General features: G+C 50.8%; 1 protein-coding gene across 1 annotated transcript in view; it reads right to left on the bottom strand.

The window, feature by feature from the left end:
- TDRD9 (tudor domain containing 9) overlaps positions 1–18,702 on the bottom strand; it is a 90,738-nt gene that overhangs the window by 26,982 nt on the left and 45,054 nt on the right. Inside the window, exons 10-23 of the mRNA XM_056113745.1 lie at positions 15,875–15,929; positions 15,342–15,426; positions 11,498–11,555; positions 10,186–10,290; positions 8,294–8,391; positions 7,730–7,861; positions 7,041–7,206; positions 6,906–6,969; positions 6,575–6,638; positions 6,304–6,348; positions 5,795–5,848; positions 3,864–3,980; positions 2,770–2,877; positions 716–816 (exon numbers count right to left, since the gene is read on the bottom strand). Coding sequence (XP_055969720.1) covers positions 716–816; positions 2,770–2,877; positions 3,864–3,980; positions 5,795–5,848; positions 6,304–6,348; positions 6,575–6,638; positions 6,906–6,969; positions 7,041–7,206; positions 7,730–7,861; positions 8,294–8,391; positions 10,186–10,290; positions 11,498–11,555; positions 15,342–15,426; positions 15,875–15,929 — 1,252 coding nt within the window. The remainder of the gene's footprint in view (positions 1–715; positions 817–2,769; positions 2,878–3,863; positions 3,981–5,794; positions 5,849–6,303; positions 6,349–6,574; positions 6,639–6,905; positions 6,970–7,040; positions 7,207–7,729; positions 7,862–8,293; positions 8,392–10,185; positions 10,291–11,497; positions 11,556–15,341; positions 15,427–15,874; positions 15,930–18,702) is intronic.

Below are 18,702 nucleotides of genomic sequence, written 5' to 3'. Positions count from 1 at the left end.
AGACCCCAGTGCAAAAGTAAAGATTGGTCACTGTGGCCAGCTCTGACACTGGACACTCAGGAGGCTAGGAAAGAACCAGCCCCGCGGCACACACAGCCCCCTCTGCTGAGGTCCACCTCTACCAAAGGGCTCTGTTTCAGACCAGGGAGCTAAGACAGGCATGGGAAGTTTGGCGTTTTGTTCTCTACCAGAGCACTGACGAAACTCACTAAGTCTGATTTGTATCTGGATGTGTTTTTGAACAATTTGCTGGGGAGGGGGTTAACTTTGTGAGGGACTGATGTGTTTAGCAAGAAAATGAATTATTGACCATGGAACTTAAAATGTTGGAGGAATCAATCCAAATTAGAAGGTGATGCATACGTAATTGAACAAAATTGAGTTCATTTAGACTAGACCAATAAACATAAATATAAATCTATAGGATACTAGAAAAAATTCTAACTCACAAACTCAGAATCAGTTAAAAACTATCAACCTTTTCTGTGCATAAACTTCCATCTTGGATATTAAAACTCGAAGCAATTCTCCAAAACATGCTATTTGTTCCTTCAGCCAAGATTCCTTCCAACAGCCCGCTAGTGCTGAAATCCTGTCCCGGGCCTCCACACTGCTGAGCGCCCAGGCCAACCTCAGCAGGCTAGTTCCTACGGGTTCCTACTTCTCACCCTGGCCCCTGTCCTAACTTCAGGGGATGACAAAGTGTCACACTTACTTTGCCCCATCAAACACGATGGATTTGACTTGCCCACACTGTCTGAAGAGAGACTGCATCTGTTTGTAGTAGAGAAATCCATAGGGAGGGATGTGCTTCAACTGTAAAACAGAACAGCAGTCATCAGTACCAACCCAGTGTGGGTTGATGCATGCTCACACTGGGTTGCATCACCTAAGGTGCACACCTCTGCCCTGCATCCAACACTCTCCTTCATCTGGAAGATGCAGGCTCGACAGACGTGGAGTGACCAGTTAGAACTGTCTGAACACAGATTCTAAAGATGAATTTCCCATGCTGAAGAATCCAAAAGTCAAATACAGAGAAATAAGGAAAAACACTGCTTCCTGGTTTGGTTTGGGTTTGGTGTAGGGAATGGAACGTCAGGCCATCCATATGTACCCTACACTGAGCCGTTGCCAGCCGCTGTCTTTATTCTCAGCCTTACAGTGACAGGCTGATGAGACACATCTGCTTCAAGCTCGCGGCTCCCATGAGGTGAACCTCATAGCTCCCATGACGCGCAGGGACTTGAGCTTGGGAGGCCAATGCCCCTCTCGCTAGAGAAGGGAGCACTACCTCCTCACCACAGTCTCACACCTCTCAGAGTACACTGACCCTCACCTGCCCGGGTCGAGGCACTTCTCCTCCCACTAGGTGCTAAAGGCTCCAATTCAGCCACAAAGCACCACCTGAGACCCCTCTGCCACAGCAGGGATACAGGAGATGGGGCGGGCAGGCTCAGAGGGGAATGTGGTCTCCTGGGACCGAGCAAAGACACTGGAGATCACTGCCAACAGGACTCTGGCAGAGAGGAGAGTCCTCTCCTCTGCAGCCTGAGTGCCAGCACCCCCACCTCCAGGCTCTCTTCCAATGTCTCCGGAAGGCCCCCACCATCAGGCAACTCTCCTCGGGGACTCATCTCTCAGTCCATGGCACTGTCCGATTGTTGACTATGTGGCTCTTGATCCCTTTGTTCAGTAAAGGCACAGACTTGAACAAAGGTCCACAATGTCCACCCAACGTTCAATGCTGTGGCTGATCACTACATGCATGCAAAAACACTACTCATTTCAAGCTGGTTCGGTTCTGTGGCCTGTGGTCCTCAAACATGAAATCAAAAATTAATCAGTCTCTTAAGTTATTTGCTGAGTGCATGTCTGGGGACCAGTTTAAACCACTGGTGCCTGGGGAATAGCTTATGGCAAAAGTTCCCGGTTTAGAAGCATGAGGTCTCAGGTTCAATCACCAGGACTTCCCATGTGAGGTGAGTGGGGTTCTGGTGCCTCAGCTCTCTGGAACCCCCAAGTGCTCCTTGAGCATGCAGTGTCTGGCCTGCACCCAGGTGTAAGTGAGCACGACCAGGAAAAAGTGTAACTCCAGCAAGCACCACCCACTAAAAGTGGAGGTACACTATGACCAGGGTTACAAATGTCTAAGCACAAGTGAGCGTGATTAGCTCCTGAACACTACCAGGTATGGCCCAAATCCTGTCCCCAAATTGTATGACCCTGGGCAAGCACATGTGCAAGCACCACCACTAAGGGTGCAATCCCACAAACACTGAAACCGGAGGGGTGACCCTGGCAGGCAGGGCAGACTAAACTACTGTACCAAACATTCCCCTTTGTAAATTGAAGTTGCTGAGGAATTACTCGTGGGTCAGTGCTTCAGGGTCACTCCCAGGGATGCCTGGGGGAGGGACCCTGTAATGCCAGAACTGATCAGGGTCCCTGCAGCATCTGTGCCACTTCTCTGTGAGTCTTCTCCCTAATGATAAACTGTCCTTCGAACTAGAAGATCTGTCACAAAGGCCCACAGGACTGAGCTTCAAAAGCCACAGACACGTGACTGCCCGAGCTTTCCTTTAAGGCTGGTCTACTAAAGGTAAAGGATCAGACATGTCACAATAGTTACAGCAGGGGGTAAAATCCACTTTGTACTTAGAAATCAGTAGAGAAGGCAAATGCTCTGTGTGGGCCCCTTGGAAACCAAGCCCTTTGAGAACTGGTGGCCCTGTCCCCCCCAGAGGGAGGGTTGCCCCCTCCACCTACCACTATGGTCGTCTTTGGGTCTTTGCCAGCCAGCTCCCTCACGGCCATCTCTTCGTCGGGTTGCCCAAAAGTGAAGTAATTTGGATAAAAAGCACCTGCCAATACAACCTGGAAGAGAAATTCATTTCATGCAGTAACAGCATTGTTTTGCCTCCAATTCTCACTAACATCCCAGCCTTATCCTGGAAGGACACACTGTGTGTGTGTGTGTGTGTGTGTTATGTCACACACAAAGGACAACTCGATAAAAAGCCTAGGCCTTTTACAAATGGAGTCCAAGTTCACAGGCTTCTCCATGCGGCATTCTCCGCACAGCCTCTCCTCAGAGGTGCTACAGCAGGACTCAGAAGGCAGTTCAGCAAATACAATGCTGGGACACAAGATTCCAGAACAGCCCATCCATTCCCTTCTCATGACATGCACTGCTGATGGTCAAATCCCAAATGGGGCACTCATCAAGGCAGCGAACATCTAGAGGCAGCCAGCATCTAGTCCCTTCTTCACTGAAACATCCCACTGGAGACAGGCACTTGTGGAATACTTGCTCCCTACACAACCTCCAAACAAGCTGAAATCCAAGGAAAATGCTCCGCTTGCCATCATTACTCCAATTCCAAGCATCTACCTAAAATTCCACTGGTATGACCCAGCTACAAGAGCAGCACACACATGTACACACACACTGTGATGCTGCACACACTCCCGCCATCCCCTCTATGGATCACTTAGGAAGTTCGTGGCACCTTTCGAGGACACATGTTCCTAGAATCCCATTCAACAAGCAAAGCTGATCACAGTCACCAGGGTTCCCAGGGGATGCTCAGTCTAGCTGAACACCACTGCGAGCACTCTCACTCTGCTGCAGCCCGCAGAGACAAGCCTTGGAGGCCGGACTCATGGACATGGGAAACCGAAACTAGGCCAAAGTGTTTCCTATTCTCAGCATATCATCAATGGGGGATGGGGGGGGGGGACTTACAATCTCCTCGGGGCAGAGGCATGGTGTCCTAGGAAGGGGGAGTCCTCCCGTCCACCCCAGCCCCAGAGCAGCGATCAGCATAAGGCACGTCAGCCCAGGCGGAGGGCCCACACACCTGGAGGATGAAGCGCTGCTTGTAGATGTACTCCTGGTCCAGGACAGGCCTTCGAGAGTCCACGTGCATATTGAACTGGGAGATTCTGTTCTTCAGTTCTTCATATAATTCCGCCACCTGAGGGAAACGCACTGCAAGTCAATGTATAAGACCTCTGCCAAGAGCTCGGTGCCCAGGGCAAAGTGGTTTTCTTCTTCTAGGGTGGGGCGGCCTGAAGCTCATCCAGGTCACCTCCTGAAGAGCCACCGGAAGGAAAGGATGGCAGCACAGCATGGCACACGGCATCGAGAACACAGTGGCACTGCTCCTAGGCATACTCCAGCTCACAGGCACGAGTGCCAAACTGCTACAAATGCATCTGCCCCACCGCATATGCGACATGAGACGACTGCAAATATCTGCCCAGAATGGTCACGGCATGAGCACGCTCTGTGCTTGGTCACTTTGGCACAGCCTCTGCCATGAGAACACACTGCTTCTGAAAATGATCTAAGGGGCCAGGCACTAATAGCTCCCCCTCAGCAAATACAACACCTAGCTGTAATAAAACACAAGTCACAACTGGGCAGAGAGAGAGTACATGTTGTGCCTTATACACAGATGTCCTAGGTTGGACCCTGGCACCCTATACATGGGAACCCAGATCATTCCCAGTACACAGGACCTGAGCTGTACCATCCTCGGGTCCATGCACTTAACCACTGGCACATCTAGCCAAGGAGATACCCTGAGCACTGTTTGGAGGTTCCCCCAAATAAAAAAACAAACACAATCCTTTCAAATTTTAGACAGCTCGAGGCGTTAAAAAATTACTCATCTGTGGAAGACAAAAAGGGGTTCCCACTCCAGTACGAGTGAGTTGTCTGAGAGACAGTCAGGGCCTCAGCAAAGCAGTAGTGGAGGTGGCGCGACCATGGGCTGTGATTCCACAACAGGTCTGGTCCCTAAGTGTGGGGCATGCCCCGAGAAGAGTCTGAGTGCCAACAGCCTGGACATCAGTGGTAGTGCAGAAACGACCAGAACTCAGCAGGGGCAGCACGTGACCCAGACAGGCAATCCTGTGTGCCTGCCGTCACACAGAGTGGCTAGGACAGTTCACTGCAAGAACTGTCCAGGTCCAGGACAGGCCTTCGAGGAACAAGGCAGCCCTAGGCCCACACCTGCTCTCCTACCCTGCACCTCCAGGATGAAGAACCTTAACCACAAATCAGACCCACAAGCCACCCCCAGTCCTTATGCACCAGTGAGGCCACAACTCACCCACTGACCCAAGAAACGAAGAGAAGTGCAAGCACTTAGACACTCGGAGACAGAAAAAGGAAGAAATCATTTGTGAAGTATTTCTTTTTATAATTTTGACAGTTCAAAATTTTTAAAGAGAAATTTAAACATTTCAATATTCCTTGGAACTATGTATATAAAGATATGACAATACATAATTATACAAATTAGGCAATATATGTAATTTTTATTATGCACAATTATAACAGATACACTTCTAGGATGTATAAAAAGAACTGCTTTTCACGTGTACGTCTACGTATAAAATAAGACTAACACTGGCCTAGGGATGTGCTTCACGGAACCCTCATTTCCATCTGTACTGCCGGTATTTGGGCTGGAGCGATAGCACAGCAGTAGGGCATTTGCCTTGAGCGCAGCCGGTCCAGTCAAGCTGGGTTCAATTCTTCCGCCTCTCTCGGAGAGCCCAGCAAGCTACCGAGAGTATCTTGCCCGCATGGCAAAGCCTGGCAAGCTACCCATGATATATTCAATATGCCAAATACAGTAACAAGTCTCATGATGGAGACGTTACTGGGCCCGCTAGAGCAAATCAATGAACAACGGGAGGACTGTGACCGTGACCGTGACTGCTGGTACTATGGTGCTTGATAAACATTAGCAAGTTAAAGAATTTGCAAAGAACTTACCTCTCTGATTCTTTTGATCTGAATGTAATTTAATCGCCCCCAATCAAGCTCATCCTTTAAATACATAAAAGAACAGTGTTTAATGTAACAGATGAATCTGATGACTATCACACCCATATCTTTTCCAACATGGTACTAACAATTGCCAACAGGCAAACTCTCATGCTGCCTTCTGATGGGCGCCTTAAAGGTGAACTGCTCCGGGAAGGGCAGGACACAGCACTAGGAGAAGAGACTGCACAGACAGACACGCCCCTTCTCCTCCTCGGCCTTCTCGGTTCTATAGATCCAGGCCCAGGAAAACTTTTTAAATGAACGCTAAGGGCTGTGTTCTCTGAGCTTGGCGCCCACAGCAGGCCTGCCAGCCACAGAAGGAAAGGCTTCTGGTTCTCACTGCCGAACAGGGTAAGCTGTAACACAGGCTCCTGAGGAGCGGCGACAGCGACAGGAGGGGAGTCCTTCCAGGGACACCCACACCAGAGAGCAGCCCGAGGGCCGCTGCTACCCACCTTGGGATGGCGCAGCTCTCCTCTCTGGCGGCACGACTGCCAGGTCTAAAGAAAAGCAGCGCGAGGTGAGACCCGTCACGTCCTTGAGTCTGTCCCAACACACTGACCCCGGCAAGCTTCTGAGTGAACCTTCCCAATATGCTTCAGAAACATGGACTCCCCCCTTCGACTCTTTCTGGGTAGACAGCTTGGGGGGCACCTCCTGATCACCTTTCCAGGAAAGGGGGTGCTGAGGGCAGACAGCAGGGAGGAGCGCGGTGCCAGGACTTACTTTAAATGCCTCCACGAGTGCAATGCAGTCACTCTTACTGCTGCCGGAGAAGCTCACCTTGTTCCTGAGACAGATACATGAGTGTCACTGCCCTTCACTAGACCAAGGGACAACTGAAAATATGAACACTGAGCCAAAATAACAGTACAGCGGGGGGGGGGGGGGGGGGGGAGGAGCATCTGTCTTGCACACGGCCAACCTCGATTCAATCCCTGCATCCCACATGGTCCTCTGACCCTTCCCGGAGTGATCCCTGAATGCAGAGTCAGAAGCCCTGAGAACTGCTCAGTGTGGTCACAAACCAAGAAGGTAAAACATGACCGTCAAGTACCTGTAGCCATCGAGATGCTGCCTAAAAGGCATCGCAAAGAAGTTCTTCAGCGAGAGAGCTGCCGCTAATGAAAGAAAGAGGCCGTGAGTGGGTCTGGCCATCCGCGCCCCTGGCCGCCCCTCGGCAGCAGCTCACCAATGATGAGACACTCGTCCAGACAGCCAAAGATGTGCCCGAGGACGATGAGCTTCCCGAGCTGCTGATTGACAGGGAGCTGTGCCAGCACCCTCCCTAAGAAGGTCAGCTCCCCGTCGTGGGGATTCTCGTCTTCCCGCTGCCCACTGACGGCCAGCGCACCCACCTGAGAAGAGCAAGTACTGAGGTCACGCGCCTCACGCACCTCTGCCGCTTCCCTTTATGCAAAGTTGCAAACCAGCAAAGGCAGCTGGATGCAGGCACAGTAAGAGCCTCAAAGCTAGAGGCCCTGGCGGTCAGGCTGGCCAAAGTCACCAGTTCTTTTGCTTCTGGGATCGCAGAGCCCTCTCTGTTCTGTCCAAAAAGGGACTGGGAAGGTAACAAACTAAAGCCCTGACCTGCCATCAACTAGCTCGGTGCCCGGCCCCAGATGCTTATCCAAGCACGTGCTCCCTGCGCACAACTGTCAAAACCCAGGGAAGATGGTCCCAGTGAGGGCCAGGGAAAGCTCTCGAAGGGTTGGAGCACTCGCTCTGCAGGCAGGAGGCCCAGGTTCAGTCCCCAGCACTGTGTGGTACCCCACACACTGCCAGGAGACCATAGAGGGTGACCCCAAAACAGAGTCCCAAAAGTCATACTAGGAAGCTTGAAGATTACCCCCCCCATCTTAGCTTCCCCACCCCCGCTACCTCCTTTAGGAGCAGGATGGTGCGTTCAATGTCACTCAAACTTGGTGGAGAAAGGGCCGTCGCCAGCAAGGCCCTGGGCTCGCCCATGTCGAGTAATTTCACTTTCAATATCGTGCTTCCTAATGGACAGCGCTGAAAAGCACAAACTGAGGATCAGACAAGGGGAAAAGTACATCCATGGGCCTGTCTGCATGACTAGCTCTTCTGGGACAAACAGTGGCCTAGATACCAAAAAGAGAAAAGAAAAAAATTTAAAAAGGATACAAACGGAAGAGAGGTGAAGAGACAGGGGGCAAGGAAGGGGTGAGCTGGAAGGGTGAAAGGGAAAGGGAGGGAGGTGGGGGGAGATGAGAAGTCAGCTGCCCCAGTGGACATGGAGAGAAGTTGAGGAGTTAAGCAGAGGAATCATGAGGGTGGGAAAGGGAACTGCCACCCTCAGCACCCACTGATGTGGCATCCAGGCCTGCCTGGATAGGGGCTTCTGTAGCCACGCTTGAGTACCATGGCCTAGACTGAGCAGCCCGTTCTACGTACAGGTTAAGCGTGCGAGACCCCGGGCATTACCAGCATCTCAGGAACAGTGTGGTTGGGGATGTAGTTGTCCCAGAAGTCCCTGTGGACCAGACGGTAACAGTGCCCCTTGGATACTCGCCCGGCTCGGCCTGCAAAGAGACGGGCAACAGCACAGGTGTGACTTGTCGTCGCCCTTGAACACGGGGAGAACCTCTGTCCCCCACAGGCTTCCGAGGACGCGCCCACACAGCCATCCGCGGCTGTGCTGACTTTCAGCAATGATGACAGAGGTGGCTGTGGCCCAGTACCACAGCTGCCAGCAGAGGAGCCCCGTGTGCTGGTGAACAGAGGTCACAAGTGGTGTGCAGCTGGGAAGTCCGTGTGGACGGCAACTCCACACAGAACTTCTCCCCATGACCTCTGTCCCGACACTGTCTACACAGAAGCTGCTCAGGCATGGGCTATTCTCTTGGGACTGTATCACTAGCGGAACAGACGCTCCTCTATCTTCAAACACTAGAAAATCTTCTGGGGAAAGAGTTGGCGTAGAGGGGTTGGAGAGGTGCTTAGGGAGACGCAGGCTGGAGGGGCTGCCTGGCCATCCGAGGAGTCAGCTAAGGCAGAGGGGTACCTGGACTCCTGCCCCCACCAGCCCTCCCAGGAGTAGTTCTTACTGGGGAAAGGGGGAAATCGCGCCATCCGCTAACAAGAATGGAACTGAAGGGGCCAGGCTTGCATTCATACGGCATCATAAAGAAAGTATTCCTGGCCGCATATGGCCCCAAGCACTGCCAGGTTACTCTGGAGGCCTCTGGGTATGACTGGGGGTAGCCTCAACACGAATAAATAAAACTCCTCAAAGGCTCTCCCTGCTCAGAAGATGAAAAGATCATCTTTTTTTTTGTGGTGGAAGTATTTGCTAACAAACCTGAGGAAGGCCTAGAATCTCCGTACAAGAATCCACACAAACCCGGTGAAACGCGTCAGAGACACGGGCCGAGTGGAGGGAAAGGGGGGCACAAGCAGAGTCAGTCACTGTGCAGATAATCATGGGTGTGGGGCAGAGAAGAGACGGGGAGACACTTAGAGCTTCTAGGGCCCAGGAGGTGGCTTGAGTGATGGAGCAGATGCACTGCATGTCGTGAGGTCCTGGATTTGATTCCCAACACCACCAGGTGTGGTTCCCCTCCAAAAATTTGCACAGATTCTAGGAGACTGGGGAGGTTCCTTTCGAGACTAGCTCCTCGCGCTGTATCACCGAGCAATAGTACTCCGGACACTGGCCTGAGAACACGCAAACCTAGGTCCTGACAGGGCTCTGTCCCCCCACGCCCCCATTCACACATACACAATACAACGCACAGGTAATTCCCAGCGTAACCTGGGGAAATCACTCCCATAGGCCCTGGGGGAACCTCTGACAAGTGGACTGTCTGCAGAGCGCACCGCCCGGGGCCACCTGAAACCCAGAGCCAGCTTCCTGAGCTGCTTCCTTGGCTGCTCACCCAAGGGCTGTGACCTCCTCCAGGCTACTCAACAGATGCTTCTGGTAGGTGCTTCCCTCTCCCGAAGGCTCACACATCAGTCAGTTCCCCCCCACCCACTGCAGAATGTGGACCCCACACCCTGAGTCTGACAACCTTGCCCACACCCCACCTCTCTGGGAAGGCAAATTCTGGAGCCCCTGGGGAAGTCATAGTTCACAAAGGCACCTCAGAGGGAGGAATATCAGAACGTATAGAAGGGGTTTACTTGGTTTCCCTACCTGGCCACCAGTCCTTGTTAAGGCCACGGTGAAAGGTAAGGCGGTCAATTCACTGGGGACCAAGAGCAGCCCCACATGCAAGGGGAAGTTGGGGAACTGTGAACCTCACTGGAGTTGAACAATATGCATGAGCAAAAACACAAAAAAAATAGTTTAAAGGAGCCCCAGTCAGACTTACCTTTCCTCTGATTGCAGTTGGTTTTAGAGGCCCAACTCAACCGCAGACTCTGATAATTCGTATCTTCATCACAAACTAGAGTTCTAGTCAAACAAAAATCTATAACTGTCATTTAAAAAAAGGAATGTAAACACCATGCTAACAAGAAAGATGTGTGCAATCATCACAAAGCAGTGACATCACCTCAGAAACTTGGGGGCAGGGCCAGGCGAGGACCTCAGGGTCCCTGGCTAGCGCCGGCCAGTCTGAGAAGCCCAGCACAGCAAGCAAAGAGGCGGGTCTGTGCAGCAGGGTTTTCCCAGCGCCCAGGGAAGCACTGAAAGTCCATGCTCAGGAACTTACACCCCACAAACCTCCTTCACCCTGGCCCACGGATGGTGCTGGCAGAGCCCTCCATCCCCCCAGACCCAAAAAGCCCCTCCTCACTGCCCGGGCAGCAGCAAACAGCTTGCATATCGAACAACTGTAGCCCTAGAGAGCGCCCCCTCCCCCTTCATGCCCCACACAGGCCTGGGACCCCGCAGAGTCACCAGTCCATGTCTGACATCAAGCCTGGCCCCTCCAAATTCTCCACCCTGACCGTGCAGCCCTGCCAGCTCAGTGCCGAGGGAGGCCTGGGCCCCCAGCCCCACGGGCCCAGCAGCCTGAGCGTAACTGCTGCACTAACTGCGACCCCTGTGGCCATCCCACAGTGTCTAACCCAAGGTTCTGGGGAAAGAACTTCAGGGTCTTCTGGGATGCCTTATTCTCAAGCCATGCTGGGGGACATGATTTGGCAGAGGGGCAGGACACAAGCCTGCCCCTGCCTGCTGCTCCAGCCACGCCAGCCTCCTTGTTGCTTCTCCCCTGGGCAGATCTCTGCTTTCTCCTTGATCCATGGGGGCTGCCGTGCCCTCCCCTGCAAAGACCTTGGCCCAATCACTGCAATTTCTGAGGTTTATCTTCCTACATAATCTCTCACTGAACCCCAAATTCCACACTCCATGCAGAAAAATGCCTGTCTCCCACGCCAGAACGAGATGCCCTTGGCCACTTATTACGGGCCCCCCTCCGAGCACAGAGGAAGCCCAGGGAAACCAGACCCTCGCCAGCAGGCCCAGACTGCGTGGATAGGGCACCTCCTGAGCCATCTGGACATCCAGGCTCCCCAGATCCTACCACACAACCCACCGCCATCCCCCCATTCTGGCAACCCCACAAGAACCCTGAAATGCCTCCAAACACTGACAGTAATCTGGCGCCAAAGGCCTCCCAAGTGATGGGAACCCAAAAGCAGAGAGAGGACTGGGAGGAAGATAGGAACGGCTCTTACCATACTTGACATCTGGAACCGTGAGCGAACTCTCTGCAATGTTAGTGGACAGAATGATCTACCAAACAAAAGGGGGAAACACAATCTGGCATTCTAAGTACACACAAAATTCATAGAGCGTAGTTCAAAAAGCCAGTCAACACTGTTTTTTCAACTGAATCACTGTGAGATACACAGTTACAAAGTTGTTCATGATTGGGTTTCAGTCATATAATGTTCCAACACTGGGCCCTTCACCGGTATACTGTTCCTGCCACAATTGTCCCTCCCCAGTCTCCCCCCTCCCCCACAAGAGCCTTCCTCTATGGGAAACAAGCTCCCCCTCTCTCCCTCCTTCCTTTCAGGCACTGTGGTTTGCAGTACTGTTGCTGAAAGGTTATCTATCTCTTTACCTCCTTTCAGCACTCAGCTCTTGCGCAGAGTGGCCATTTCCAACTATCACTGTCACAGAGGCCCTTTTCTGTCCTAACTGCTCTCCTTCCCTATTTTTTGCAATGTCAATGTCCCTCGTTTCTTTGAAATCAAGCTCTTTGCCATTTTCTGCAACTTGTAAGTGCTGGGGCTTCTGCAAGCAGCAGGGGGTGACATGGATGCGACAAGCCACCCTGCTCTTCCCTCTTTCTGCTGAGATTTGGGCTCTGAAGCTCATTTTCCTCCAAAGACTGCTCCCCATCCAGCAGGGTCCTTGTGGAGACGGCCTGAGCAAACAAGGCTGGTGCAACGCTGGCTGTCGCCACGGTACTCTGGCCGCTCACCCCCGAGACTGGGACAGACATTGAGCAGCAGCACTTACTTTTGCGGCCTGGCAAGTGGATTATTATTCACTCAATGCATAAAGTAAAAGGAGCCAAAGGATTTGCTCATGACACAAATGAGAGGTGACAGAGACCCCTGTCCCTGTCCAACTGCCCATGCAGGTGCTGAACCCTGCGCTCTTGAGAAGGTGCTTTCCCGCAACACAACAGCAGGTGCTCAGAGGCGCGGCCAGGAAAGAGGATGGGACGGTGGCCCAAGAGCTGCTGGAGGAGCCCGGGCAGCAAGTGCAAGGACAGTAGGCCTGCTTTAGGAACTGCCCTGGATGCCCACAAGTGGGAGCCTCCCTGGACACCAGACTGTCCCACCAAATCAAGGCAGAAGGCAGACTCAGGGGCTCTGAGCTCTCAAGCAGTTCCTGAAGTTCTTGGAGGAATATGAAAAAACAGCCATATTCACATATAACCTGAAACAGAAGAACTCTTAAACCCAGATTAAGAATTCAGCTTTGACTGTTAGAAAAGATGAAGTCATGAAATTTACATACAAGTGGTACAACATGGAAAGTATCATGCTAAGCGAAATGAGTTAGAAAGAGAGGGATAGACATAGAAAGATTGCATTCATCTGGGGGATATAAAGTAACAAAATATGAGATTAATACCCAAGAATAGCTGAGATCAGCACCAGGAGGATTACTCCATAGCTTAGTGGCCAGTCGGGCATTCTAGAGGAAAGGGCAGCTCAGATAGAGAAGGGAACACCAAATAAAGGGTGTTTGGAGGATCCTCCCAGGAGGGGAGATGCATGTCGAAAGTAGACTATGGACTGAACATGTTTGCCACTCAATGCCTCTTTTGCAGACCACAACACCCAAAAGGAGAGAGAGAACACAGGGGATTGCCCTGCCACAGAGGCAGGGGGGGATGGGGGGATGGGGTGGGGGGGATATTATCCATGGTGGTGGAAAATGGGCACTGGTGGAGGGATGGGTATCTGATCATTGTATAATCAAACCCAAGCACAAAAAATTGTAAATCTACAACTGTACCTCATGGTGTTTCACTAATAAAAAAAAATTTAAAAAAAAAAAGAATTCAGCTTTGAGGGCCTGGAGTGATAGCACAGCGGGTAGGGCATTTGCCTTGCATGCGGCTGACCCGGGTTTGATTCCCAGCAACCCATATGGTCCCCTAAGCACCGCCAGGAGTAATTCCTGAGTACAGAGCCAGGAAGAACCCCCTGTGCATCGCCCAGTGTGACCCAAAAAGAAAAAAAAAAAAAGGAATTCAGCTTTGAGTCAAAATGGGCAGCACAATCGCTGCCAAGGACACAGGAACAAATGTACCATCAGACTTACAGAGAAGAGCATCCCCATGACCCCAGCAGCGATGTTCCAGAGAGACTGATTTACAAACTAAAGGCAAAGTGAAACACAGCCCTGGCTCAACTGAGGAGCAGTTTATTTTTTTTCCTCATTTTTAAAATAATTTTATTTATTGAATCACTGTGAAAGCAGTTACAAAACTTTCGGGTTTAAGTCTCGGTCACACAATGAAACACCCATACCTTTGCCAGTGCCCATTCTCCACCACCAAAAACCCCAGAATACCTCCATCCCAAACCCTCCCCCTACCTGTGGAACAGATGATTTCCACATTACTCTCTCTACTTTGATTACATTCAATATTTTGACACCAGACCCACCATTATTTGGGATTTTACCCCAACACTCAGATTTGCTAAAAAGGCAACAGTAGACAATTTGTTTTCTATCGCTGGTTATGAATTACATTTGGGTGGCTGCAGAAGTGGCTGTGCGATTTTGAAATTCCTAAATTTTAACAATTAAATCTGGAGGGATTTCTACCAAAACCTCCTCGGTTCCAAGATTTATTCCTGAGTCTCTGGGATCATGGCCGTTAAGCAGCTTGAGCAGGATCAGCACCCTTGAGACAGCACCCTTTCCCCCCTGGGGTGGCCCGGTGACAGTAACCTACTGCAGGTCTGGATGCATTTCTGCCAAAAGCAGCTGGGTTTCGAGATTTGTTTCTGAGTCTCTGGGATCATGGTCATTAAACGGCTTGATCAGGAGCCAGAGAGGCCGTTCGTGGGCGGCGACTCGTTGGGATGGGGAGGAAAGGGCCGGCTCCACCCCCATCCCGTGAGCCTCCGTGTGTCTCATCACTGCGGGCCCAAACCTGACTGTCCAATGGCCTCTGGAGGATGGCAGCCACTGAGCCACTAAGAGGAAGCAGGCAAAGGGACAGTACCCTTTCCCCCCTGGGATGGCCTGGCGACAGTAACCTACTGCGGGGTCCGGATGCATTTCTGCCAAAAGCTGCTGGGTTTTGAGATTTGTTTCTGAGTCTCTGGGATCATGGCCGTTAAGCAGCTTGATCAGGAGCCAGAGAGGCCATTCATGGGCGGCGACTCAGGGTCTTGTTGGGGTGGGGAGGGAAGGGCCGGCTCCACCCCCATCCCAGGAGGCTCTGTGTGTCTCATCACTGTGGGCCCAAACCTGATTGTCCAGTGTCCTCTGGAGGATGGTAGCCACCAGGCCACCAGGGGAAACAGGCCAAGGCATGAAACCTATTCCTACCTGGGGTGTCCCGGCGCCAGTAATCTATTGCAGTGACCGGATGCATTTCTGCCAAAAGCCGTTCGGTTTTGAGATTTGTTTCTGAGTCTCTGGGATCATGGCCATTAAGTAGTTCGATCAGGAACCAGAAAGGCCATGCCTCCAATTATATAGCTGAGCCGGAGGTGGTTCGTGGCTGTGTCTCCCACATACACATACTTAACTTTTGGCCATTTACTTTCTTGGTAAACTTTGCCCCACGTTTTTGGGGTCTGGCCAAAGGCACAGCAGCAATTTTGGGGTATCTGGAAGTCTGAAGGCGCCATCAGGCTGTTGATACACTCGCATCACAGGTACAGACTGACCTGCTGACGGCACCATACCCCCAAGGAGCAGTTTGTTTAGGTGGCAGAACACCACCACACCACGAGGCTGGAAAGCAAACTCTGTTCACAAGTCAACTCAGAAAGTTTCTATAAAGTGCTCACAATGAATTCCCAATGTTCCTACCTTTCTGTATCCAGGAACTGGACTTAAGAACACATTGTTCTGCTCTTCCAGAGTCACACTTGAATGGAGAGGAAACACCTGCAACCTAAGTGACATCAATAAAACAGGATATTCAGCCAGATAAGAGATACAGAGATGAGGAATGAGCCTCGAGACCATTTAACTTATGGCAGAAACAAAACAGTTTCTAAGTTTTAAAATAATAAATCATGTTTTTAAAAAAAGTGCTGGAGCGATGGTACAACAGGTAGGGGTTTGCCTTTCACACAGCCAGCAAGGGTTCACAGAACCAGGAGTAAGTCCTGAGTGATGTGGCCCAAAATCCAAAGTAAGTGAATCCGTGTTCACACAAGGGTCTGGAGCGACAGCATGGTGCAAAGGGCACTTGCCTTGCATGCAGCTGACCTGGGTTTGTTCCCCAGCACAGCATCCATATGGTCCCCCGAGCACCTCCAGGAGTTAATTCCTGAGCACAAAGCCAGGAGTAGCCCCTGAACACTGCCCCCAAACAAAAATGTTCACATTAAACACACCTTTTGTGAGCCATATTTGTAAGGAGTTCATGCATATAGTTTATTTCACTCAGACCTAGAAAAAGAGAAAGTGAAAAAACTATGTTTACTATTAAAATTCAACATTGAAGTAAAGATTGCACCTTTAAAAAAAAAAAAAAGACCCGGACAGCAGGTTTGAGCCGTGGGTGGGGGCGGCAGGGACCTCATGGGAAGGGGGGCATAATGGGCCGTCCTTCACGCCCGACCGAGGTCGCCAGCTGCCCCCCACGAGCGGCTCTCCGGCATGGCCACGACTCCAGAGCACAGAAACCAATCTCCTAACTATCTAACTTTTAATAGAAATTCTTCCAGGGTTAATAAGTAAAATAGCAGAAATCCAAAACCACGCGGCCGCTATTGCGGCTGCACAACATCACTTTATTCTTAAACCAAGTTGTAGAAAGCAAATCATTTCACAACGCTGTTTCAGCATGTCTGATGGGGGGGGTCGTAAATTCTAAACAATAATTGTGCATCTTCTATCGAAACAATGTATCTAGTCAAAGTAGATAGAGTATTAACTAGAACTCATCTGCCTCACAGGAATTGGGAGGGTGGGAGGTGGGGTTCTATTGGGGTTCGCAGTTAAAAATAAGTATTGGTAAAGGGAAATGTGTTTGATATTTACATGACTGAGACCTAAACCCAAAAGCTCTGTAACTTTTCCCACAGTGATTCAATAAAGAAATAAATTATATATATATATATAAAAAAAGACCCTATGTTTTGTTTTGGGCTGGAGCAATAGCACAACAGGTAGGTCGTTTGCCTTGCACGCAGCCAATATGCCCGACCCGAGTTCTATTCCTCCGCCCCTCTTGGAGAGTCTGGCAAGCTACTGAGAGTATTTTGCCCACATGGCAAAGTCTGACAAGCTACCTGTGACGTATTCAATATGCCAAACACAGTAACAACAAGTCTCACAATGGAGACGTTACTGGGTCCGCTCAAGCAAATGTTTTGTTTTGTGGTTTATTTGTTGGGTTTTGCTTTAGGAAGGCCACACCAGAGTGTTCAGGGCTTTTTCCTAGTTCTATACTCAGTGGTCACTCCTGGTGGTCTTCTGGGGGTCCTATGTAGTGCTGGGGGGGTCAAACTGGGGTTGGCTATCTGCAAGACAAGCACCTTAGACCCTACACTATCTCTCTTGTTCCTGTTTTATTGGTTTTATCCTCTTTAGATAAGTATATAGGAAGTATAATAAAAATGCACAGTGAAGATTCAGGGAAGACAGCCGCAGGGCTGGTATGTCCTGGCACCAGATGCCTCTCCCCAAGCAGCATCAGCTATATCCCGGGGAGTCCTTGCCACGAGTGGGCCTGAGCACCGAGCTGACAGGCCCACCTGTTAGACCAAGTATTTGCAGGAGTGGCTCCTAAACACAGTTCTGAAGATGCTCCTATTCAAACATGTAAAGTGTGCCAGGGAGATAATCAGTGGGCTAGGGTACATGCCACACGTGGAACTGACCTGCTTTCCATCACTGGCACACTTGGTCTCTGCCGCAAATATCACTGGGGATAGCTCTGGGGGGTGGGCGTGGGATGGATGCCTCTCGGTGGTCCTGGCACCACAGGGTCTAAGCAGCCTCACATCCTTGGGCCAAAGCCCTGAAACACCAGCCTAACTGGCTAAGCATTACCTGGAGTGGTCGCGGAGCCCTCTAAACACTACTTGGGAGGCACCTCCTGCCTCGCAAAACTTATGTACAACAATCTTCACTAGTACTAGCAAAAATAGAGAAGGAAATCTTCTGTATGCTTTTCTACCCATAAAACAACTATCTGTGAATGTGATTTCTTGGATAATTTAATATTTCTTTCCCCGACCCCCATTGAATTTCCATTTTCCCTTTTTTGGGGGGAGGGGGAGGGCAGGAAGCACATTCATACTCAGGACTCACTTGGCACCCAGGAGAATATATGTGGTTCTGGGGATCAAACATGGTCAGTAGCATGCAAGGAAAACATCCTATCTTTTGTGTGATCTCTCTTGGTCCCCGAGTGTGCAAAAGTTTTACAACCGAAGGACATTTTTTAAAGTCTTGGTCACAGAGCTCTTCTAACCTGTTTCCCTTAGGTTTAAAAAATAGCTCCATTGTGAGTTACAAATATTTGAAAGAATATAGACTGAAGAATGCCCTCACAGGGATTGGGCCCGCAAAGGGCTGACATAGTAGGTCAGAAGGAGCTTACAGGGAACAGCGGGAACTGTGGGCTTCCAAAGATGGAGAGACAGGGCACTCTGGAGAAGGTCCAGGACCAAGAGAGCAGAGAATAGAGACTAGGGGGACAGAGGTTCGGGGAGGAAGGACGGGCCCTGTTGACACTGGCTTTTCAACTTCCAGCCTCCAGAACAGCGATGGAAAGAATAGGTTTTTCTCTTTTCTCTGTTGGCGGGGAGGGGGGGGGGAGGGAGCGGGGGGGGGGGGGGAGGAGAGAGAATGTTCCAATTTGTAGCTCTGTGGTCCAACTGCTCTAACAGCCTAATCCAGGACTATTCTCAAAGGTAACTGCTGAGCCCGGCCCCAGAAAACTGAGGACACGCAGCAGCGTCAGGGAACTGTTTTTCACTCAGGATTGTCATTCTGTCCCCCAGGTTACAACTCCCCCTGCCCGCAAAGAGAACTACATCTCTTCATCTCTTCACCTATCCATCACTCACCGTGAGCAATCAAGACATCCTAACTGTAGTCACCTAACCACACAACAACATACAAAAAACAACTCCAGACTGCACAGGTGACAATGGGGAAGTGGTGCAGAATCCCACCAGGCCTAGTGAATGAAGATGTAGCTCGAAGACTC

This window comes from Sorex fumeus, unplaced genomic scaffold, assembly GCF_029834395.1.
Source record: "Sorex fumeus unplaced genomic scaffold, SorFum_2.1 ptg000022l, whole genome shotgun sequence".
In the NCBI taxonomy this organism is placed as follows: Eukaryota; Metazoa; Chordata; class Mammalia; order Eulipotyphla; family Soricidae; genus Sorex; species Sorex fumeus.
The sequence above is the reverse complement of the archived record's forward strand: the minus strand, read 5'-3'. Positions and strand labels throughout refer to the sequence as shown.